We start from the raw sequence: 24,874 nt of genomic DNA, 5'->3' as shown, positions 1-24,874 counted from the left end.
ATGTAATCCAATGAAGACATTTATATTTGACTCAGAGTTCTAAGCTGATATTTAATATCTCATTAATTTTCTGCAATGTCTGGGTGACTGCGAAAGAAAATGTCGCCGTGTGAGAAGCTAAGCTTTACTTTGTGGTTCTTTCGGACCACAAACTTTGAAATCCGGTCACTGTCTCTTACATAACAGCACATTTCGGTTGTGTTTGGGAACACGCGTGGAGGTGCTGGGATTAGCCGGCGCCGACGCGCCCCTCCCCTCTCCAACACGTTTAACATGTCAGACTACATAAGTGCATTAGCTTAATCTCTTCTATCTAACATGCAGCGATCCAAGCATTCCAGTTAACACATGCCTGCAGTAAGGGAAGCAGGTGGGGGAGACGATGGAGCTCCACACACACATATTCTCCAGTCAGATCTAAAATGAAGATGTAGGCCAACATCTGACGACCTGGAGGACTTGTAAAGGACAATGTCGAGATTCAACATGCGTGTGTGGATCCTTGTGTTGCTTTCTGCAGGTAACGTTAAATGATTTATGACCAGAGATTATTAGGGGGCTGATGACATCAGTGGCATGTTTTTGCCTGAACAGGTGTGTCAGATTAGGGAAGGAGTAAATTGTTTTGTTTCATAGTCATTTGGCCTGAATTTTGCATTTGTGTACTTTTGACTGCGTACAGTGTCTTTCTAACAGTCCCCATTTTTGCTTGAACTTTGTCACAAAATACGACGAGTGATTTATGAAATGGAAGGAAAAGCATGCAAAGTGTTAAAAATGGTGTGCATTTGTTCTTTTCCCCTGAGTCAATATTTCGTAGAACCACTTTTTCCTGCAGTAACTCCAACAAGTCCTACCAGCTTTGCGCTTTTCTTTGAATAGAGTTCAAGCTCAGTCAGTTTAGATAGAAAGTATCTGTGAGCACCCATTTTAAAGTTTTGCAATGGGATCTTGTAGTGGTCTAGACTTTGACTGGGCCATTCAAAAATATGAATATCTAAACCTGGTAGGTGTGATCCTGCTAGAATGTTCACCTCTGTTTCTAGTCTTTTGCAACCTGTAATAAGTTTTCTCTCAGGATTGTATTTAGCTTTGTCCATCTTCCCAGTAACTCAGATTGTCTTCCCTGCGTCTGGGGAAGACAAGCATCCTTACAGCATGACGTATCCACTGCTATGTTCCACTGGGACGAACAGTACACTCAGGTGATGTGAACGAGACCAGGTATTTTATATGAATGCTGAGAAGTAACAATTTCTTTTAATTATGAGAGCATTGACTTCCATGTTTGCCGTGTCCACTACTTTGCTTATGGGAACCTTAAGCAACTTCCTTCTTTCTTTCAACACTGATTTGCCTCTTGACATTCCATCATGAAGGCCAGGGTTTTGGATTGCACAACTGCTAGTTGTCCTGTGAACAGATTCTCTCGCCAGAGCCGAGGATCTCTGCAGCGCCTCTAGAGTGATTATGGGCCTCTTGGCTGCTTCTTCTTTGATTCTTTCAAGTTAAGGTGGCTGACCTTGGGAGGTTTACAGTTGTGACATATTTTGTTTTCTTAAGGTAACTGAGCACATTGGATGTTTTCTTTTTCTTTTTTCCCAGCAGATTGAAGGAGGCTGAATAGAAATGCATGTCACTTCTTTTCAGATTTTGAATTGCAAAAACCATGGAAAATTATGAATAATGTTCCTTTCACTTCACAATTAGGCACTTCTTTGTTTTGGTTTACCATATCATGTCAAAATAAAGTGCATTCACAAAGGGCTTCCACAAGTAGGCCCTGAGTTTACAGGTCACCCACGAATTTCTGGTTTCTTTTTTTTTTTTTTAGTAAATGCATGTCTTTCAAACATTGTACTTTATATAATACTAAGTAGGCCTATATAAGGTGAGTCACATGCACATATTAAGATTATGAAAAATACTCAAGTATTTGAAAATTGTGAAGTTATTGCAAAATTTTTGGGGGAACAACATAGAGCTACTGATCAGAGGACATATTAAGCCTACCATAAATCAGTTCCTAGCTGATAGGACTACCTGTTAATGTGCTAATTTGCATTAGTAAAATATTTTTTCTTTACTACAAAAGGTCACTAAAACTGTCTCCAGCCCAGGAATCTACATCCGTGTAAATCCAGTCTTGTTTGTATGAACATAAAGATTGATTTTTTTTTTTTTTATTTATTTTATTTTTTTTATTTCTCCAGGAGCGCTGTACAGTGAGGACTTTGGTGGATGCGAACAGCAGCCGTGTCAAAATGGCGGACTATGTGAAAGCCACTCGGGAGGATTCCGTTGCCTTTGTTCGCAGCAGAGCCAAAATGGACGCCTGTATGGTGGAGAGAACTGTACAATTCCCCTTTCGGGCTGTGACGAAAGCCAGTGTGAGAATGGAGGAATATGTTCTCCCTCGTTTTCGAACAACCAACACACCTACACGTGCATCTGCCTTCCAGGTTACACCGGGCCAAAATGCCAGACCTCCACCACATTCTCATTTGAGTCGCGGGGATATATGTATATCGACACCGAGCAACTGGACCCAGAATCTCCTCTTAATGTGACCTTCAGCTTTAGAACAGAGAACCCAACAGGGACTCTTTTTCACCGTAGAGTGGATGACTTGCTCCTCACCATCGAGCTGATGGGTGGACAGCTGCGCCTCCTCAGCTTGAGAGATCAAGGCACCAGCACTCTGGTTCAAGAACTCCCAGAGTATTTGTCCAACAACAAGTGGCACACAGTTGAAGCATCTCTGGGCGGTGTGGTCAGTCTCATCAGGTTGCTCTGCAGTCAGGTCAGCTGCACCAGGGACTCGGGCGTCGAAGTCCAGCCGATGGATCAAGCTGCCACACTGCCGGAGCCAGGAGTTGTTCGACAAAGCCTCTTTGTTGGAGCCATTGGGTGGAACGGGGCTTCAGGTAGAGTCGAGGTCAGAGCAGAGGACCCACCAGCCTTTCTGGGCTGCTTTAGGGATGTCTTAGTAGATTCACGTCTGGTGCTGCCCGGTGACGTGCCAAAAGATTCAGACATCCAGGTGAACATCGTAGCTGGATGCAGTGACAGAGACAAGTGTGAGGACAGTCCGTGTCAGAACAGAGGGCGGTGTGTGAGCCAGGGCTGGAGGAGGTACGCCTGCGAATGCCACAGGCCGTATGAAGGAGACGACTGTGCAGAGGGTAAAAACACACACACACACTCAGTGCCTTTCAATAGTTTTCACATGTTTTGAACTTTTCTGTTTGCTATCACATTACACCCACAACTTCTTATTCAGTTTTAGGTGACAGGGCAGCACAACGTAGTGAATAATGGTGGAAGGAAAATGACACATGGGTTAATACACATTTTTTTCCATACAGATTCAGTGTTTCGTAGGACCATCTTTTTTGGGGTATGTCTCTCTCAGCTTTACACATCTGGAGAGTGTCTGTGAATGTAAACGTTCAAGCCTCACCAGAGATTCTCGATTGTACTTTGACTGGGCCATTCTAACACATGAATATGTTTGATCTATTTCCATTGCATGTCGGGGCCTTAATTGTTCTTGTGGATAGATTCTTCAACCTTGAGGTCTGATTAGTGTTGCCCTTAATTTATGTTCAATTAAGTGCACTCCCATATCTTGGTGGGTACACCAAGATGGTGGATTAAAAACCAGGTATGATTGTTCATACGTGGTTTGAACAATCATACATGATTCCAATTCACTGTTGTGTGTGCTTTATTGTTGGTCTATCATAGGGGTCTGCAACTTTAGTCATTGTGCTACAGCTTTTGGATGCATCTGTATTCCAACCCACCTCCATCTAATGAATGGTATTCAGACCTTTGCAGAACTTGCTGACATACCAAAGAAGTAATTTAGCCTTTTGATTCAGGTGTGTTGGAGTGGTGATGCATCCAAATGTTGCAGTACTGGAGTTGCAGAGCCCTGGTATCAAATAAAATGGTGGTAATGAGACCAAACTTCAACTATTTCTACAAAACACACAACGCAATGTTTCAGTCAGTTATTGAGGACTTTCACGTTGCCTCTGGTTTTTGATTTTTATTTGATAGGTCATTCATTTATTTCATTCATTTATTTGACGGTGTGTGCATGTGACTCTGTCCAGTATGCTCATCTTTAGTAATGACCCAACTGTAAGCAGAATTACCAGAGGCTGTTAAAGCAGGTAAAGGTTAAGTCCAGTCTTAGCAGGTGTCACATCAAGAAGTCTCAATGGATCGCTTTAAAGAGAGCCACTCACCAGGGTAAAGTTAGACAGCAACTTTGAAAGGAGCTTATTGGGTAAATGGAAATAGCCCAAAGTCCAGTCAAACAGATGTCAAATTAGAAACTATTTATCTACACCTGCACCATGGATTAAAAAAACGTGGCGTACACTAATTGACCGGGAATGCTCTCAGCTTTCCAGATCAGGGAGTCTTAAATGTCTGGAACACACCGAGGTGTCTTCTTTAAAGGGCAAATTAAGAAATGTTATTATAACGTATGTGTTATTTCATTGTCAAACATAACTATCAACAAATTGCCTGAGTGAAGTTATCACTGAAGTGTTTTCTTCAGCTAATATACATTTTAAAATTTCTGAAAAGATTGAAATAAAAAGAAAAAAAACACTTTAGAATCAACATTTTATCAAACTTTCAGCTGGATATTAAAAATGAAGAAGGAATTGGCAAAAGGACAACACCTACATGGAGAATTATAGCCACATGGACCCCTCAGAGTGTTTTTATATTCACACAATTGCACACAGATAGTAAGGCAGCTTGGGGAAAAATGCGTTGCCCAATGGCACATCGACAAATGATAGGGGATGAAAGCTAGAACTGAACCCTGCAACTCGTCCCACTGAGTCACAACCTAAGGAATACATGGAGCTAGTACTTGGCCTGATCAGAGGGGCAGTTTTTGCTGCTTCCATATTATCATCTATTAGCTGGATGGGGTTTACTAAGAACACTTGATGAATTGATCATCAGCAACAAGTGACCATCTCTTCAAAAGTAGGAGTTTAATCAGTTGATCTGGACAGTACAGGTAAGTGTTAACACAATAACCTTAGAAAGGCAATTGTAAATGCCCACCAATCTAGGATGGGGTACAAGGCCATTTCACAAATGTCCATCATTTTATATCAAGATATTTTTCACAAGTGGAAAACATTTAGGACAGCTGCCAAACTTTACAAAAATGGAGGTCCCCACAAATTCACCCCAATCTAATCAATCAGAGAACCTGCGAATCAAATCCAAAAATTTCATCTTAGATTTAGGCCAATGTTAGTATGCTGATGTTGAAAGCATAGTCAGATAATGACTGAGGTTTGTCTTGTTTGAAAAAGCTGCCACACCTCTTCTTGTTAACAACAGAGAGTCACAAGAACCTCAAGAATTCTAGACTTTGTCCTTTGGACAAATCAAACCAAAGTAGAGATGGAAGCCAAACTGAGCAACTGAGTGTAAACTCGATCAACACGTATACTGGTGAGGTGCTGAAAACTGCATAACAGCAAATCTGAACATCAGAGAAGCTCCTGCACAGCAAAGTAAGAGACTGATAAATGCAGACAGGAAACAATTTCAAGGTACACAGCCACATAGCATGGCATTTTTTAAAATCAGCAATAAAAGTTTGACATTGTTGAGCATTTTAGCACCTGATACATACAACCCTGTAATTAAATGACAGTGTACTGTTTATCATTTATGCCTTTGATACCTATTTCTCTCGGTTCATTCCTTCATCACAGAGTACATCACTGGCAGGTTTGGAAACAAAGACCTCGAGAGCTACGCCATGTTCTCATTAGACAATGATCCGGGGGATTCTGTAGTTATATCCATGTTCATTCGCACCAGACAGTCCAGTGGTCTGCTTCTCATCCTGGCCAATACCACCAGCCAGTATCTTCGCCTATGGCTGGTGGAGGGCAGGGTCAAAGTTCAGGTCAACAACTTTGAGACTCTTGTCGGTCGGAACACTGTCAACAACGGCCACTTCCACCTGGTTACTGTGAAGCTGGAAGGAACTGCAGCCACTTTGCTCCTGTCTGCTCACACCCAGGGCTCTATGGCCATCAGGCGAGTCCAAGCACATCCTGGCGATTTGGTCTTTGTTGGAGGTCTACCAGATTCAAGAGCCTCGGCTTCATTTGGTGGCTACTTCAAGGGATGCGTACAGGATCTGAGGATTAACAACAAGCACCTGCAGTTCTACCCAGTATCAACTCCTGTGGAGTCGTACAACCTGGAGAAGCTTGTGGGCGTATCAGAAGGATGCAGCAGTGACAACGCTTGTGCTGTAAGATAAAAGCCATGCTTGCGACTTCTGTGTGAAATGAACCAGCCTTGTAATCTCATTTCTGTCTTTCACACATCAGGTCAACCCTTGTCTCAATGGAGGGGAGTGTTACTCCATGTGGGATGACTTTATCTGCAGCTGTCCCCCCAACACAGCAGGGCAAAGGTGTGAGGAGGTGAAATGGTGTGAGCTGTCTCCCTGCCCTGTTACAACTATCTGTCAGCCCCTCTCCCAAGGCTTTGAGTGTAAGTACCCTTCCCTCAAAGATTTACTGTTACAACATAAGTGTGTTACAATGCAGGTACAAAGATCAAGAAGTCTTAAGAATTACATTCCATAGGGTGCTGTTGTGGTGCAGGGGTTAAGCACAACCCACGTAATGGAGCCTTCGTCCTCGACGCGGCCGTCGCAAGTTCAATTCCTGGTGACCTTTGCCGCATGTCTTCATTACCCACTTTCATGTCTATTCACTATCTAATAGAGGGCACTAGAGCCTCTATTTGATGCAACCTCTTTTTTTTTTTTTTTTTTAAAGAATTACATTACACATACAGCCAGGATTTCTATTCCTTATCCCAAGCAGGACTCAAGACCTATTAATTACCATGTGGCTAATTGCAGGAGGGAACAGAGTTACTCATGCAGGATTCCCCTAAGATGCGGTAATCCCTGGTCGGATTAGGTCTACTGGCAAATGCTTGTGGTAGTGTGTGATGACGAGATTTCTTGGTCACATGTTATTGATGAGAAAAGGAGGAAGGTGCTGATCACAATAAGGATACTACAGAAAATCTATTATAGCTCCTCATTTGGGTATGGGGCATAAAGACTCATTTCTCTGAAAAAATAAACTGCCTCTCTCATTACCTTGGCATGTCTCATTGGTGTAATAAAAGCATAATTTGGCTAAACGTTTTTTTAGTCAGGGGTACTCAAGTCCAGTCCTTGATACCTTCCATTCTAGCTGTGTGTGCTGTTCTTGTATAGTGCTTCATCAAGACCAGAGAATACCAAAGCATGTCACACTAATGTCAGACATTAACCTATTCACTAGCCGATGGTGGCAAGTTACCGGATTGTAGCTGCGGCTGACCTGGGGCAGTATGACAGTGGCGAAGCATCCCTGCTTCAACACACCTGAATCAAACAGCTGAATTCTGCCACCAGCAGTAACTCAGCTCTGCACACGTCAGGTTGAGAGCCACTCATTTGATCTAAGTGCGTTAGAGAAGGAACGCATCTAAAGTTTGCGATGTGGTAGCTCTCAATGACTGGACTTGAGCACTCTTGCTTTGGTGTATCAGACTCAAATGTTTCAACCAAATAAGGCATCATCAGCCATAACGTATTGAAGTGACTTTATTTACAGTGTTTTCTGTTTGCATGCCATAGGTTTGTCCAATGTGACGTTCCGGCTTGACAACAGCATTCTGTGGTATCACAGCAACAAGAAGATTAAGTCCAACCTCTCCGGTGTCTCCCTCAGCTTCCGCACTAGGCAGTCAGAGGCCGTTTTGCTTCATGCTCAGAGAGACTCTGATCACATAACGGTCTCTCTCCTTGACTCTCATTTGGTTACGGAGCTCCTGGGTGGGGCTGATCATGACTCTCTGAAAGTGACAGCAGAAAGCCTGGGTCCACTCAGTGATGGTGAGTGGCACTTTGTGTCAATCAGCAAGGAGAGACAGTTCCCAACATCCAGGTGGATCATGGATGTAGATGGACACAAAGACTACATCAGTGTCTCCAAAGCAGCAGTTGGAGACTTGAACTTTCTCAGGGATGGAGCAGACATTTTCCTGGGTGGCCTAAGCCAGGAATCTGGATTGACCTTTTCAGGATGTCTAGGTCCAGTGGAGATTGGGGGTCTTCATTTACCGTTCCATCTGGAGACAGAACTGAACCTCCCCAGACCTCAGGAGGAACAGTTTGTGAGGGGCAACAGCAATAATTCACCGCAGTACGGATGCTGGGGAGCCACTGTGTGTGCTCCAAACCCATGCCAGAATGGGGGTATGTGTGAGGACCTGTTCAACCAGCATCAGTGCACCTGCCCCTCTGAATGGACAGGATCACTATGCCAAGAACAGACAGACACCTGCACCTCCCACCCGTGTGTAAACGGTAACTGCACTAACCTCTCCGAGGGCTATAAGTGTGAGTGTGAGCCGGGCTTCACTGGTGAACAGTGCGAGGTAGAAATGGATATGTGTGAAAACAGCAGCTGCAACTATGGCGCCACCTGCCTGAAAAGCTTCCACAGCTACACGTGTCTGTGTCCTCGGAACATGACAGGACATTTCTGCGAGTAAGTTTTACGCAATGAACCTGAAACTGCCATCACACTATTTCTAATTTTCCATTTATGCTGTGTTATAGAAAGACTCATGTTGCACATGAGTCTAAATGTGAAACATGATGAGGAAGGTCAAGTCCTATCGTATCGTTGAAGTACAGTTGTGAGAAATTACGAACATGAGAATGCTAAATCTTTAGTTGTTAATTACTCATAACACAGGTAACTTACTCATAACATAAAAATGCTACCAAAAGTGCATAGGTAAAGTTAACATTTATAACCCAACTTCCTGAGAGCTAGTATTACCCCCTCTAGCCAAACTGAGTTCAGTGAGAAGCTTCATGTAACCATCTACCAGTCTCTGATATCAGTCTGAGGAACATTTGTCTCACTCTTCACTTTCAGCTGTAAGATGTTTTAGGTTTTTTTTGCCCGTTTAGCTCATTTCAACCCACCCTACAGCATCTCCTTGCAGTCAATACCTGAACTTTGACCTAGGACTTTTTTTTTTTTATCCTTAGCTAGTCTTCAGTAGATTTACTTGTATATTTTGGGTCAATGTCATGTTACAAACGCCAGTTAAGCAACGTCTCATATGCAGTAGAAATGATGGTGGATTCTATGATGATGAACGAAAAGTTTTTAAATGTCGTTGTTTACAGATACGTAAAATGCAAATGTTGTAGGATGTCCTGCAGGTGTGTCACTTCTGATGCGCTCTCGTTCTGAATAGTGTATATATTGGGATCAAGTGTGTGAAATTCTTAATGTTATTCCGCATCAGGCAACAGTACATAATTTTTTTTTTTTGCAATTTTTTTCCCCCTTTCCTTTTTTATCTTATTTATGGCTCTGCTGACCATCCAGGAATAAAATCCCAGTGTTACTTTCAGTGTTCGATAAAGATTTTGTCGTTGGGTCATCGTTACAACAACTGAGTCGCAGTTGTGTCGACGTTGCAGTGTATGTATGCATCCCATGTATGGGTATACATGGGATGCATACAAACTGTGGAGGAATTTTTTCGAGATGTATTTCTGTCCTCGTCTGTTGATGAGATTATGTGATCTATGGTGGCAAAAGGATAAATAAAAAAACAATACAGGAGAGTAATTGCGCTATGACGTTATGTCTTCTTACATCATGGGAACTATAAGGTACAATACAATAGTGTGACGGCAGTATTTCAGCAATAGCTAAAAGAATTTTATAAAGCTGTACTGAATCACAGCTTATCTCTTACAGTGTTAAAATCCCTGAAACTCCGTGGTACATAGAGACAGATCCGTGAGTGCTTCTTTACACAAAATAAATGCAAAGGTTGCAAAGCCATGCCAGTGCTAAAAAAGGAAGCTGACACTATATATGCATCTGCCTAGACTTCCTCAGTTGCCTGCCTCTTTCTGCGCGGGTACAAGATGGAACTACAGCTGCTTTAATGGAGGAAACTGCTCTGAAGCGGAGAATACCTGCTACTGCCTGCCTGGATTCACCGGTCAATGGTAGGACACGCAAAAATGATGTCTGTCTTGAAACACTGAAGGAAAGCCGCTTAACCAAATAAAACTAAATTAATAATTTTTTTGATACAAATTTCTAAATTCCTTTTGCCCTTTCAAAATGTTAGCAGAAATCCTAGGTGCCACTAAATGTCCTTATTTCCACACACGTTATTTTCTGGTCAATCGTGGTTAGCATGCATTTGTTTCTGAAAAACTTTTCTTTTTTTTTTGTATCCTTTCAGGTGCGAGAAAGACATAGATGAATGTGCCTCAGACCCGTGTATGAACGGAGGCTTCTGCATCAACTACGTGAACAGCTTCGAGTGCGTGTGCGACATGAACTACTCGGGCGTTTACTGCCAAATGGACGTCAGCGACTTCTACATGTACCTGTTCTTAGGCCTGTGGCAGAACCTCTTCCAACTCGTGTCCTACCTCGTCATCCGCCTCGACGACGAGCCGGAGATCGAGTGGGGGTTCCACGTCAACGATTAGACGAAACCAAATGGACCAAACTTTATGTAGATGGTCAATCATTTATATACATCCATTCTTTTTGTAGACTCTTCTTGTGTTTTTGGTTGAGGCATTATGTGTTTGGACAATTGCTATGACGCGTAACCGTATCTAGAAGAATTTGTTTCCGATAACCGACTAGCATCTCAAAAACTCAAATGATACCTGAACTACGACCTCGAATCCCAAAGGAGTAGAAAAAGAGGCTGCATGGATGTAGAGAGAGGAGGAGGAAGTTCAAATCATCTATCATCTCTACCATCGATTGTATCCCCAACTGGAGGAACCACTTTTTATTTGAATGTACACCCATCATTTCCTTAAATCTGATTTGCACCCATACAAAATTGCTAAAAGTCTCTGACATGTTTTTTTTCTGACTTGTTCACAAAGAACCTACGTGTTTATCTAGCTTACAGTCCGGAGTAGAAATGTTTTCTTCCATGTTTTCTGGTGTTCTTCAGGTCTGCTTCTCAGCTCTGTGTGTGCCTTAAATGTCCACCTTGTGTTTTGCTGTGGTCTCATGTTCAGAGACAGTCACACATGTGAAGCTAGCACAACATATTCACATATAACTATGTAAACTTGTATAGACTTCAAATTGTTCTACGTGAAATGTGTACTGTATACCCAATGTACAAGATGAAAACGTCAAATAAAAGTGAAGAACATCCAAGTTGTTTGTAAAACTTTATAATTATTTTAGGTTGAAACACAAAAGACTCAACCAAATGTATCTATTTAAACAACGACGGGAACAGAAATTAAAATCATAAAACTGATAGTTTTAACAGTTGGATAGAAACAGAAAAGTCCATGATAGACTGAGTAAGGCTTTTCTGGTGGACTTCAGAGATGCTTCTTACTTAAATTACACTTCTGGTTAAATAGCGATCACATAAATACAGCAACAAGAGTTGTGGATTCGACAGTAGATCCTAACAGAGGGCCAACCTCAGACCGGTGAGGTTGCTCGTTTTAGAAATCCTTCAGAAGCTGCATGTGCCATCGTCTCATCAGTCCTGCTCATGAAGCTCACAGTCACAGAGTTCCTTATAGATCCTCTTCCGTATGTTCGGGATGTCCTGTTGGGAAAACTGGAACGGTCTTGACAGAGCCAGGCACCTAGAGTACTGTTAAAAAGAAGAACATTGCAGTATTAAACTGAAACGAATAATAAAGGTTTCATATTTTTTAGTGAAAGAGTGTTTAAGTAACGGGCTACAGAAGCACAAATTAACAACATTAAAGTGAAACGAATACGAGGAATAAAAAAAAGTAACCAGAAAACTCTCAGTGCAGAAATTGAATGAGAAAAAACATTTTGGTAAGTTTTTATTTTTCTTCTAAACTGGAAGAAAACAGAATAAAATTCATGACAAAAAGCGATAACGAAAATGACTACCGTATTTTCCGCACTATAAGGCGCAACCTAAAAACCTTCAATTTTCTCAAAAGCCGAGTGCGCCTTATAATCCGGTGCGCCTTCTATATGGACCAATATTGAGCCACAACAGGTCTCGCAACTACGGTAAGCAGCTGCCGACTTCATTATCCCCCGTAGAAGAAGAAGCGCGCGGTGCACGCTGGGTTTTGTGTAAAGACCCCAAAATGGCTCCTATTAAGAGACAAGCTTACGACGCAGAGTTTAAGCTCAAGGCGATCAGTCACGCAGTAGAACACGGGAACAGAGCAGCAGCCAGAGAATTTAACATGAACCAATCAATGGTGCAGAAGTGGATATATATTGTGATTGCACTAACGTTTGATTTACCGTAACAGTATCAGACTGTTTTTTACATGTTTATTGAATCGAGGAAAAGTTCCCCTCCACTATATGTTATACCTTGCTGTTGTTAAAAGATAAACTGTGTCACAAAAATACCACGTCACTGACTTTACCTCGGGGAAAATAATAAAACAACTGTTTATTCAATTTGGGAATGAACGGAGTTTTCAGAACGCTGGTTTGTAATCTATTAATAAAGTTTGACTGACCTATCTGACTGTTTTGTTGACATTCCCTTTAGCACAGCTTCATCTAATGGATGCATAAAGTAACCCCAGCCTCTACTGTAGCGTCTATTCCATGCACCTTATAATGTGGTGCGCCTGATATATGAAAAAAGTTTTAAAATAGGCCATTCATTGAAGGTGCGCCTTATAGTGCGGAAAATACGGAACAATGTCTGTCGACTGGTGAAAACGAGACTGAAACATCGTTGGGAAATAAAGTCCAATGAGATCCAAGTTTTAGAAAAAAAACTTAGGAGAAATTTTATTGAAAACCAAATCCAAATAAAGCTGCTTAAGGTCACAGAAATTCAACCATGTCTGTTCTGGATAATCCAACTTTAAATTCACTTCTTTCCAGACATAACAAAAAAATGTTATGGACAAAGAAAAGATTTATCTTTTGGTCACCCCAAAAGGTCTTTTGGTGAACCGCAGGAAAAAAAATTAGGACTCTTTTGACTGAAATTGAGAACGGAATTCAGGAAAATACGTTAATACCTAATATTTCTATAGCTAGCGACAAAGGTGAAACTATTTATTTAGAGTTTTTCAAAAACATAAAAACAGATTAATTATTGAGCCCCGCAGTTTGGATAAACTGGATTTCAAGGGTTTAAAAATTCGGAGAATTCTTTCATATTTAAGACGTATGACAAAGACAGAAAATAAAAAAAAGCTTTTAAAAAGTTGAGAGAGAAAAAACCAGCGACAACAGTTAATATTTTTCACTTACTTTACATACTGTGCTATTTTCCACTGCGACAGATAAAGCGTGTTAAGAGTAAAAGCAAGACGTACCTCTAAGACAAAAACTCCGCAGTCGTTCTCGTTGGTCTGCTGTGGAATTTCCTGTGAAGAACAGCAGGGGGAGACAAAGCATCAAGTAAAAAATGAGAATCTGCTCGTTAGCCATAGATACACATGCAGCATTTATGAGCCTGTTCAGTAATGCTGCACTTGAGCTTTTTCATATTTTTAACAATTTTATTTTATTGAATACAAATGCTAACCAACTAGTTTTAGACTTCTTCGCTGCTTACTAATGTTTGGTTTGTCACGTAAAATGACAATAAAATGCATAGAAGCTTGTGTTTGAAATGTGACAAAATGAAAAAAAAAGGTTTTAGGGGTGTGATTACAGTAACAGCAGCTAACTCGGTGTTCCCAAAACAGGTTCCAACAGAGACGTTCTTTGACAAGTCCAAGCCACATCACAAGTCTTTGGGGGCCAAGTCCAAGTCACGTCACAAGTCTTTAAGGGCCCAGTTCAAGTCAAGTATTTGATGGCCAAGTCCAGGTCAGGTCTCAAGTCTTATTTTTGCCACACCAGTGTAACTGTAGTGAAAATGTCAAACTCAAGTTGCCCTCTCTGGTTCCATCTTACTTCTTGTGTTCACACATACAGAACGTGGTCCAGTTTCTCGTACCTCTACGAATGACACCGTCCAGCCATCTTGAAAAGAAGCTTGTTTCTTCTCTTTTGCTTCGGACATCAAGTATTTCAGGATGTTCTGTTCAAACAAAGCAACACATCCAGATGCAGTCCAACTCAACTGTCCCAAATTCCTACCAAGACATTCTTCTAAGAAGAAAATTTGTAAAAAATAAAAATAAAAAAATAAAAAATAAATAAATAAAATAATAGCTTTATTACCCTTGCAACCTTCTGGAGTGAATGTCCTTGAGAATCGTAAAGGCAGATTTTTTTGGCGGAAATGTCAGCTGTTACCAGACACCAGTGGACCTCCAGGTGGATGGGCACCAGAAGAAGAGTCTTAGAAAATAAATCCACCTGAGACAGGAAGACCAGATCAATGGTTCTACTGGGATGGATTAGTTAGAACATCTATTTTAACTAGTAGCCTGAAGAAAAACAAAAAGAAAATCTAGTGTCTGCCAGGATATTTTTCAACACTTCATGTTTCCTTCTGCTAGCTAGCTTTATGGAAATGCTGGTTTCATCCTCCAACAGGATTTGGTACTGGCCCACGATGCCAGAGGTACCAAAAACTGCTTCAATTCTTGATTGGCAGCACTGGTGTTTGGGTCCGATTGGACCCGTTTACACACCACAGGAAATAAAACAATCAATGTGGTTTGTAGTTTCCTCCTGCAGAGTCGGACGGCTGCCCCTCTCGTTTACATGTTATTTTTATTTGCAGAATCCACATTTTCTGTTTGTTTAATAACACACATCTGACTTGGCGTTGGACGTTTCTTTAGTTTACTTGATGAAAATGAGTTTTACGTTATATCTGACCTGCTTCGTCCATCGCCTCACACCGTCATATCCTTTGGTCATGAGCTGACGGTGGAAGAAACTGTTGAGAAAATGGACCTTCAAGTGGAGACAAAAAAACAAAAAGGAGAAAAAAAAAAACATGCTGAAATTAATCAGAAACAAAGACTGAAAAATGTATTTGGTAATAAGTTCAAATAATTATAGATATTTTATCTGTACGACACTCTATACATGGACCAATCGCCCAAATCTTTATCATCATAGCTTGTGAGTTTTAAGACCAATAAAAAAAAATCTATTTAAAAATCTGATATCAGCAGATCCGGTTTTTTAAAGATCGGTGATTGGTCAGAAGAGTGTAATCAGTGCATCCCCTTAAAGGAAGTCAAAATAATCATTGTAAAGTTTAATCTGAAGATTTTTAATAGATTAGAGCTAACGTCGCTAGCCGCGTTTCCATTACAAATGTGTGCAAAACTTTGTGAATATTCCGCTAATGTAAAATCACAAGTGAATAGTGACAAGTTATTAATAAGTATGCCGCGCCATGATCCTCCTCCCATACAATATTTTTGACGGATTTATGCGTTCAAAAAAATCATTCTTTTGGCATAATGGTGATTGTAGGGTAGATTACCTTGTGATTGGACGACTCCATGATCAACTCTCCGTACATGTTCATGACCTGCAGTTCACCCCAAAACACACTGGTTTTAGCTGAACACACTCTACACAACAAACCGAAGGTCTTGTGGTGTTCGGTGCTAACCTGGTCATTGAGCCAGTGCTCATCCGCCAACGTCAACAAGTCCTCCAGAGTCAGTACATGTTTTTTGTAGACGACTCGGAAAGACAGGACGGATTCCTGGATGATCGCGGTTCGGTATTTGTCCACTTTGGAGAAGATCGTCTTTTTCCTGCGGAGGTAGAAACAAGCTGACTTCAGGGTCTCGTCTAGCAACACAACGCTTTGTTATCTTTGGGTTATCGCAAGCCTTCACCTGTCACTGAAATCAGAGTTGAACGTCCTCTTCAGATGCCTCAAAACGTCACTCTTACGGAGCGGGATGAAGCTTCCGTATCGCCTGTAGAAGACTTCCAAGAAGTCTGGGGGGAAAAAAGAAGAAGCTGTGAGGAACAGACATGCAGTATCCTCCACCTTAAACTTCTAAACATTTTGTCATCAAAAACCTTCATGCATTTGATCAGGATTCTATATGAACTTTTTTTTTTTAAAGTGTGCAAAAATGTTGCACTAATTTGATCCGCGCGCTATGTTACAAAACTTGAATTATTGCGATATAAATAACATCTCAAAGTCAAAGGACTGCTTGGAATGCAACGTACTGTATGTCCGAATTTTCACTTTGGATGCCACCAATATATTCAGCGTGTTGTTGGGTGGAGCAGTGACAAAAACATGGATTGATCACATAAAACATAAATGCAGCACAATTATTTCTGCCATATTTAACAATAACATAACTGCATGATTTTCTAATATCCTGGAACCATATTCTAAATATTCAGCCCAGCTCATTTTTGTATATTTTTTTATGTAGTCAGCAAAAGCATCCACAGCTGCTTCTTCTGCTGCTGTAAAAACAAAACTCTGCTCTGGTACACTGAATTATTACTGTGGGGATTTACGTACTCTTTTTGGTTACCTAGCAACAACCTCTTGAGTAACTTGCACCTCAGCTGTTTCATGTTCGCCTTATTACTGCGGAGTTCAAGGGAAAAATGAGTTCAACACCTCAAGAATAAAGATCAGGGACCTCAGGTATAGAAGAGTGCGTAGTTTTCACACCAAGACTTGGCGTACGGAAAAGTTTTAAAAAGTGCGGAGCACAAAAAAAAAAAAAAAAAAATCGGATGCATAAAGCCGTGCACACGCACCTTTCCTTTATGAACCCTAGTTTAGGGGAACTGGAGCGCAGCTGCTGGTCCGCCCTGTCGCCACCATAAATACATCTTAATGTTAATTAGTGTAAATACCTGGAAGTCTGCCACCTCGTGAAGCAATCACCATGGCAGCGTCCTTGTTCGATGCAGTATAAGTATTTATAATAATAATAATCATATATTTTATTTAAAAGGTGCTTTGAGGACACATAAAGTCACCTCACAAAAATAAAAATACATTTTAAAGAAAAAAAAAAATCCAAATAAAAAAATAAATAAATAAATAAAGGGATCCTGCAAATACCTGTTTTAACGGCGCTCCACAATTACCCGGCTCACCTTTTCGCAGCTACTTATATACGTGTGATTGCACACACACCTTGATCACCTTAAAAATAATCAAACCTGTTGATTAGATTTAAATCAGCAGGTTTGAGTTAATCTGCTGATAAAACCCTGTTTTCTTCTTTTAGTGAGAATGAAATGGCCCCATAGATGCGTTTCATGCGCTTCGGCGCACGGACCAATGCGTTACATCTTTATGAGAGAAAAACTGAGAAAAAGTACCGTTTACATTCGAGTGAGGTTTTCACATACTTTTATTTTTATTTCCTTTATTTTGTGTGCGTGTTAGCTTACTGTCTGAGGATAAATGCGGTTCAGTTTCATCGTTTACGTTTAAACAATAAAATGTTAAAATCATGAAAAACATCGGGTTTGATGCTTCTTGGTCTAAATAGCACCGAATGGAGTCAGATTTCAGTGTATGTAGGTGAGGTTTGATGCTTTGTAGTTTGATATTGTCCACAGAAAAAGTTTGAATGGCTGCTGCACATTTTCACGCCGGCGATAGTGTGTGTATATTTACGCAAACTTTGACGCAAAGTTAATGTTTATACATCCCGACTTATGCGTAAAATATGGCGCCGCGCATTTTTTGTGCGCACGCAAGCTTTATGCACGAGGCCCCAGATTGCCGATTTGGCAGCGTTTCAAATATTTAAAACAAAAACAACGGATCAATAATTAGCGATATCTTCGATACAAAACCATGACATTGTGATACGTTTTTCCGCCGTATCGCCCCCCCCCCCTCGGGGAACGGTGGACTGACCTTGGATTTCCCTGGTCAGAGTGTCAGCGTTGGCATCATTCAGACAGGATGTCGTCTTTTCACTCCCGCTCTGCTGGAGATCAGGACTGTGTTCTAACGAACCCATCTGCGACCTGAACTGTGCGGTGTCGTCGGCGCCCTGCAGAGGTCGCACGGGGTGGGAAAGTTCTAGAGGGTGAAGAAGGCCCTCGGGTTGTCCACAATGTTCAACGCTATCGGGCAGCGATGCTGCCGTTGGCGAGGTCTGACTGCCGCTGCCTGCATCAGACGAACCTGAAACGCTTTCTGATTGGCTCCAGCTCCCCAGCCCGTTCTGACTGACTTCTCCAGAACCCCCACCATCCGGACCGAGATGGGCTTTTATGGATTCTGGGGATTCCGAGTTGTCGTCGTTCTCTAACGAAACTGTTTCCTGTGATTTCAATTTAAGTTCAGTGTCTGTGGCTGAACGGACCCCGGGGCCGCACCGCCGCCGTCGTGTCCGGACCTTCCAGAAGTGGCACCTCTCGCTCCGCTTCCTCCACAGCCAGAACTGCAGCTTGTAGTACAAGCGTCTCTTGTCCCGCCTGGACAGATGGGACACGCCCTTGACGGACGACATGAACGCCCGTCTCCTGGTCAGGCTCTTCGGCTTCCTCCAGCGGCTCTGCGTTTGCTCCATCTGGCAGAGGCCGAACCACGTGGACTCACATGTGAGCGTGCAGCAGTGGGAAGCCTTCTGTTTGGCAGAGCGACACATGTGAGAGGGGCGGCAGCCGAGCTGGACCCTCTGGCTTCCTGTTTGGAACGGACGGACTCCCAGCGTTTCACAGCATGGTCCCGACGCCCTTAGCTGGACCGAGCGGCAAATCTCAGGGAGAATGCGGACGCTGGTTGCCGAAGTAACGCGAGTGTCTTCCTGGGTGTCCAAGCCAACTCTGCAACAGAGAAGCATCATTTCAGCACAAACATCAAACGTATTTGTTTTTTTAGGGATACACTAATATAAAAGGTTGAAGCCATATCAATATTGCTGTTATAACCAATATTTACCAATTATATGCGTATGTTTTACTACCCTTTCAACCAACTGCCCTTCCCAGCCTCCATTCCTCTTCCAGAAACAAACAGCAACAAGATGGAAATAAATATCGATTCTTTGCTCAGTTTATCGGATTGATACCGATATGCTAACAAATTACCAACATCGGCCGATACGGATTTTAGTGCCAATATATTGTGCACCGTGCAAAGTTAATTCAGCAGCATGTTTTCCAGGCACATAGTGCCATTTTATAGCACTATCAACTATGTTAACTTATGTTGTTATAATGCTATATATATATATATATATATATATATATATATATACACATATATATAATATGACTTAAAAAATAATTTGGCTTTGTAATTTAACCCCTTGTGTCTAAAAAAACCCTCCTCTTTCTAAAACTCCGCCTTCATGAAGTCATCAGAACATCGCTCCTCTATTAACCCTTTAGCAACGTTTTAACTAGCGATGCACCAAGTAGCAGCTTGTATAATGTTTGCTAATTGATGCTGGCTAGTCTAAAGGAACTGAATGCAGGAGTGGTGGGGGTGGGGCTGCTCTGTGAAGAAAAAACTCAGAAGCTTGGGAACCACAGCTCTGAGAAGCTGACACCAACAATGTTCTGACTTGCTATACTCTGGATCCAATGACTAGCAACAGAAATCATGTGGGATATTTTGCTTCTCATTGGACTTAATTAGGATTTTTAATCAAAGTAGTGCCAAGATGGAAAACAAATCCTGTTTCCACTTTTTTATTTTTTAGCCTGATCATTGCCTTCCCATGCAATTTTGCTTGATTCTCATCTTACTCTTGAATCTGGGCTTTCTCCCATTGAAGTGGATTTCTCCTGTTGAATTTCTATTGGGTCAATCAGCAAACAGGACAAGTTGGGAATGATAAAGTCAATTTTCTGCGCTGCTTTAGACTTGTGTCGTGTCTGTAGTTTTGGCATTAGCAGTCGAAGAAGTGAACAAAACGCTTTTCTTCAGCAGGTCAATCTCGAAAGGAAACCTGTCAGAGGCTGCAAGACCAGAAAGACTGGAGCAGAGGTTCACCATCCATCATCATTCAAGTTAGAGTGAGCACAGTGAAGTGGTTTAGATTTAATGCTTAGAATGGCCCAGTCAAAGTCCAAAACTGAATTCAATTAGACATCTGTGGCAGGACTGGAACACTTGTGCTCAGAATCAGTCTCCATCCAATTGGACCAAATGTAGATATTTTGCAAAGGCAGAATGGGCAAACAAGACGAAATCAACCGCTGCACGTGCATAGCTGGTTTTTTGAAAAACGTTAAAAAATAATTTTATTGTGTGCTTGGATTTTTTTAAAACAACTTGTTTATGTATTTTTTCATTAACTTTGCTGCCAATACTCCTGGTTAACCCATAGTCCTTCTCTCCAATTGAACAAATATGTTATTAAGCTGAACTATCACCGTAAAACTGGGTGCTACTTTCTGTAAAGAACTCATCCGTCACATGACATAAAACTGCCTCGCAGCGTTCAGAAGCCTGAGCTCTACGCGAGGCTCTGCATGGCACCGTGGGAGCCCACGTGTCCAGAACTAGACCCACGCAGGAGGACAAACACACGGTCCTCCGACGCTTTGCTAGCATTTGCTTTTCCTCCAGGTTGTCAGCCTGGTCCGGCCTCAGCTCGGCACGTGTTTGCCGAGCGGAGTCCCCGGCGGAGCAGCTAGCCGCGGAGCTAGGTTCCTTTGGCACAGCAGCAGAACATGGGGGTTCTGAGGAAGCTTCCTACAGTCGGCCTTACCTGCATTTCCTCCGCCTGGCTGGAATGAAACCTCCGCTCGGTAAGAGTTCTGGGCCCGCAGTACGTCTCGCAGCAGAACCGTACGGGAAACTAGTAGTTCAAACTGTTAAACATCAAATTAAACCAAATAAACCAATGACGAAATAGTAATAAGAGTCTCCACATTGGGAGTCGCATACAAAATGCGTCATTCCTGTGTAAGCCAATCAGAAACGACCAATTCAATAACAGCGATAGATAGATAGATAGATAGATAGATAGATAGATAGATAGATAGATAGATAGATAGATAGATAGATAGATAGATAGATAGATAGATAGATAGATAGATAGATAGATGTGGTGGGGATGTGTCATCTAAATAATTTCATTCTTAATACGCATACACACACATCACATATCCTAGTAAGTTATATAGGATGTTACTTAATACGGTATTCTGTTTTTATTCATTATTCAGCAATTATTACTTTTCATTTATTCATTATCAGATAATATATTATGACTTCATTACCAGATAATAACATTATTCATCACAAACTTCTCTTGATTATAAGAAAATATATAATATTTTATTTAAAATATATAATATTTTTTGTGATTAATGTGTAACATTAATCACATCTAATGTTATTTTGTTCCCACAGTTCTTATATTTTGCTTGGAGCAGATCTTTTGATCTTTTTCTTGTCATAAACTTGTCCATTTCTTGCTTGAAGAGCAAAGCAGCTTGATGAATTTGACTGGCAGCCCAGCAGAAATTATTACATTTGTTAAATCAACTATTATAATTCATACTTTATAATAAAGAAGAAGAACAACAACAAACAAAAATTATGATTAAAATTTTAAGATTAAAAGATTTACGGGACTTAATTTTTTTTTTTGTATTTTCGCCTTTTGTTTTTTTCCATCTTCCCTCAAACTTTCTGAGGCTCCCACCGCGCCCCCTGGTGGTCCATGAAATAAAACAGGCGACCTTCAGTATATTTTTGTTGAGCGCGTGAAAAATTTTATTGAATTAATTATTTTTTTCAATTTCGAAAATGAAAAGAGGAAGAATATCTCTCCTTATTTGCGCTCAAAACATTGTTCTGTGTTAAAATGTGCATCTCTTATGAATCAGACCAGACCAAATTTTCACAGATTTGACATCTTGTTTTTTTTTTTCTTCCCCAGACCAGTTCTCTTCTCCTCCTGGACCTCCCTTTGACTTTCTGTGCAGCTGTTCAGCCCTGCTTCAAAACAGCAGATGCTCAGATGTGTCTGCTGCTTTAACCTTGTAGAGCATCGGATGGAGACTTTAATCTGACGTGGCGTTCGCTTGTCCTTTCTGAGGCAGGCCACATTTGTACAAATGTCAAGGATTTATATATCTCCAAAGCAATACCTCCTCTGGAGAAATCACGTCACAATCTTTTTTTTCCCGGCTCTGAATATAAACCCCCTTGTCCAGAGACTACCTGTTAAGAAAATGACTGTGAGGAAGTGGTCACAGGAAGCCGAAGAAGCCCTTGGAGCTGCGTCTCGAAGGCGGCGCGAGGCCCACCCAGGCGTTTGGCACAGCTGAATGTTTGCCTCAGGAGAATAAAGCGTTTCTCAAACATGCGTGAAAGAATCAAAGCAACACTCAGGTTAATTTCTTGATGAAGGAATGACATTAGAACATGATTTTACATAATACTGTCCCTTCAGAAGCTAGATTTTGTGTTTACTTGTGTTGTCTATGATTAATCTTTAAATTGGTTTGATGTTCTGAAACAATGAAGCGTGTAAAAAAAAACATGCAAAACAAAATGGAAGTCAGCGCATGCATGTCCCAATACAAACATTATAAACTTCCATTTGGACGTCCCTCTCTGTCCAAAGATTGTTTTTCTCACGCGTTTGCACCAAAAGTTTCTCTTAAGTTGACAACTTTGAGATGGCCTCCTTTACTAGCAGTTTGCCTGTGTGAGGAAAACGCTGGAATTTTACCAGGAAAAGTCGGATTGGTACCTCCGATCTGACCTGGAGTGATACTTGTGTGTTGTGCAGATGGTCTTATACAAAACAAACATCCAGGACGGCAGCGGCGAGTGTCACTGGCCCTCAAATATGCCCCCTGCCATCGACAAACATCCTCTTCTGAAGAGTGCAGTCGCTGATCTGAGGGGCCCCGCTTAGCTCCTCTCCTCTCTGACCTCGGTGGAGGCAGGCAGCTGGTTACACAACAGGACTGTTTGAGCATGGAACCAAGATAAAATCACTAAAAATGAGTTAATGCATCACTATGGAGGATCGACTAATGCAGAATATAACGTGAAATTCTCAAAGTCATAAGTTTGTCATTAAATCGGCTAGGGCTGTTCTAAATGAATATTTTATCTATCGATTATTCTCACGATTAATAGAGTAATCGGCTAAAAGAAAGATAAAATAAAACATTGGTAAATCTGACATAACAGCAGTATTACTATCGCATTTCAACATCAGTCCAATTTTTCACATTTGAGCTTCCCTAACAATAACTTTTCTGTAGTGTAGAAAATTAACCTGTAACAATAATAGCTGACTTTCTAAGTTAACCTGAAGAAAAGTTATACAAAAATCTGAAATTATATTTAATAATAAAGAGACAGGCTCAACAATACGCTTATAAAAATTTCAATATTTCAGCTTTTCGTTTCTGTATTCATAATAACCCGGCCGGAACACGGTGTGCTAAATAAGAAAATATAACTAGGCTTCAGTCCAGTTGCAGTTTCACATCTGCAACTGCACTGATGTGTATAAATCTTGTATTTTACTTTTTTTTACCCATTACTCTCATATTAGTACAGTTGTTTTTCTTCTTGCTTTTGAATTTATTTGCCTTATGCCCTATATTGCTTGGTCATTGTAACCAACGCATTTCTTCAACTCAGGTAGAAGAAATGATAGATAGATAGATAGATAGATAGATAGATAGATAGATAGATAGATAGATAGATAGATAGATAGATAGATAGATAGATAGATGTGGGTGGGGATGTGTCATCTAAATAATTTCATTCTTAATACGCATACACACACATCACATATCCTAGTAAGTTATATAGGATATGTTACTTAAAAAGGTATTCTGTTGTTATTCATTATTCAGCAATTATTATTTTGCTACAACAATAAAGTTTTAGTCTGATATGCCTGTATCACTGGTGGTTCTGAGAGCGTCTAGAAGGAGAGGTAGATCGTTTGGTTACAGTATCAGGCTCCTCTCCTGTGGAACCAACTCTCAGGTTGTGCCTGTGACACAGACACCGTGTCTGCCTTTAAATCCAGAAAGAGGTTTAGTCTTTTAAAATAAAACTGTCCTCTATAAACAAACTGAAGGTACAGTAGATCATGTTTTTTTTTTTAAATCAAAGCCATTAAATGAGCTAAACTTCTTCTTGTCACAAGAGAGTTCTTCCTGTCCACCGTCGTCACGTGTTTGCTCAGGAGGACTGACTGACCTGTATTATAATTACAATGAAAATGAATTGGATGTGATTAAAATCTCATTCATAGACATATGCTGTGAAATTGGCACCAAATGGATAAACTGAATAATAATTGTCTCTTAACCTTGTTGAAAAGGCCAGTGTGTTTAAAATGACCCCATGACACCCAATAAAAATAATATTTTATTCTATTATCTCTTGTGTTTTATTCCTCGTATTTTACATGTTATATCTGATTTCACCCGCTGTCAAGCACTTTGGTTAACCTAGTGGGTTTTGTAAAGGGATATTAAATATAATTTATTATTATTATTAATATACACCAATAAACACAATAACAAGAACGTGCTCTTGTTATTGAAACACTTATTGATCTCGGATGGAAAACAATCAAATATGATGTCGACACTGATGTTGAATGGGTCCAGGTCACTGTTTTTTAATAAAAAGTTGTTGCTGCTCAAATCGCCATTGCCATGCGCTATAGAAGCAGGAGAAGGTGTACCAAAGTACCACATTATTTAAAACAAACATTTGCAGTTCATTAGGCAAAAGGTGGAAGTTGGACGGGTTCATCATGGGGTCAACAGAGACGGACCACCAAACAAACATACAGACACCCCCCCTGGAGGACCATTTAGAGAGGCCAGTAAAGATAAAATGCATGCTTGTGAAATGTGACAGA

The 24,874-nt window shown here is 40.9% G+C and overlaps 2 protein-coding genes and 1 long non-coding RNA gene across 3 annotated transcripts; 2 read left to right on the top strand and 1 right to left on the bottom strand.

The window, feature by feature from the left end:
• The first annotated feature begins 471 nt into the window (after nt 1–471).
• On the top strand, nt 472–11,492 carry LOC116721877 (protein crumbs homolog 1-like). Its single transcript, XM_032565903.1, has 8 exons — nt 472–520; nt 2,214–3,185; nt 5,769–6,319; nt 6,399–6,564; nt 7,712–8,627; nt 9,864–9,905; nt 9,998–10,120; nt 10,363–11,492. Exons 1-8 carry the CDS (start codon nt 472–474, stop codon nt 10,613–10,615), a joined length of 3,072 nt encoding a protein of 1,023 aa, XP_032421794.1. The 3' UTR covers nt 10,616–11,492.
• On the bottom strand, nt 11,314–20,841 carry LOC116721589 (sentrin-specific protease 5-like). The gene is made up of 10 exons (XM_032565438.1): nt 20,726–20,841; nt 17,914–18,830; nt 15,896–16,001; nt 15,664–15,811; nt 15,532–15,579; nt 14,913–14,990; nt 14,307–14,444; nt 14,080–14,163; nt 13,451–13,501; nt 11,314–11,769 (listed from the first exon to the last, which is right to left on the bottom strand). Exons 2-10 carry the CDS (start codon nt 18,650–18,652, stop codon nt 11,653–11,655), a joined length of 1,509 nt encoding a protein of 502 aa, XP_032421329.1. The 5' UTR covers nt 18,653–18,830; nt 20,726–20,841; the 3' UTR covers nt 11,314–11,652.
• LOC116721643 (uncharacterized) lies at nt 20,441–22,575 on the top strand. Its single transcript, XR_004339638.1, has 2 exons — nt 20,441–20,765; nt 21,905–22,575. It is a non-coding gene; the product is annotated as an uncharacterized LOC116721643 (long non-coding RNA).
• Nucleotides 22,576–24,874: the final 2,299 nt, after the last annotated feature.

Source organism: Xiphophorus hellerii, chromosome 6, assembly GCF_003331165.1.
Source record: "Xiphophorus hellerii strain 12219 chromosome 6, Xiphophorus_hellerii-4.1, whole genome shotgun sequence".
Lineage (NCBI taxonomy): Eukaryota > Metazoa > Chordata > Actinopteri > Cyprinodontiformes > Poeciliidae > Xiphophorus > Xiphophorus hellerii.
This window is presented reverse-complemented; position numbering and strand designations above follow the sequence as displayed.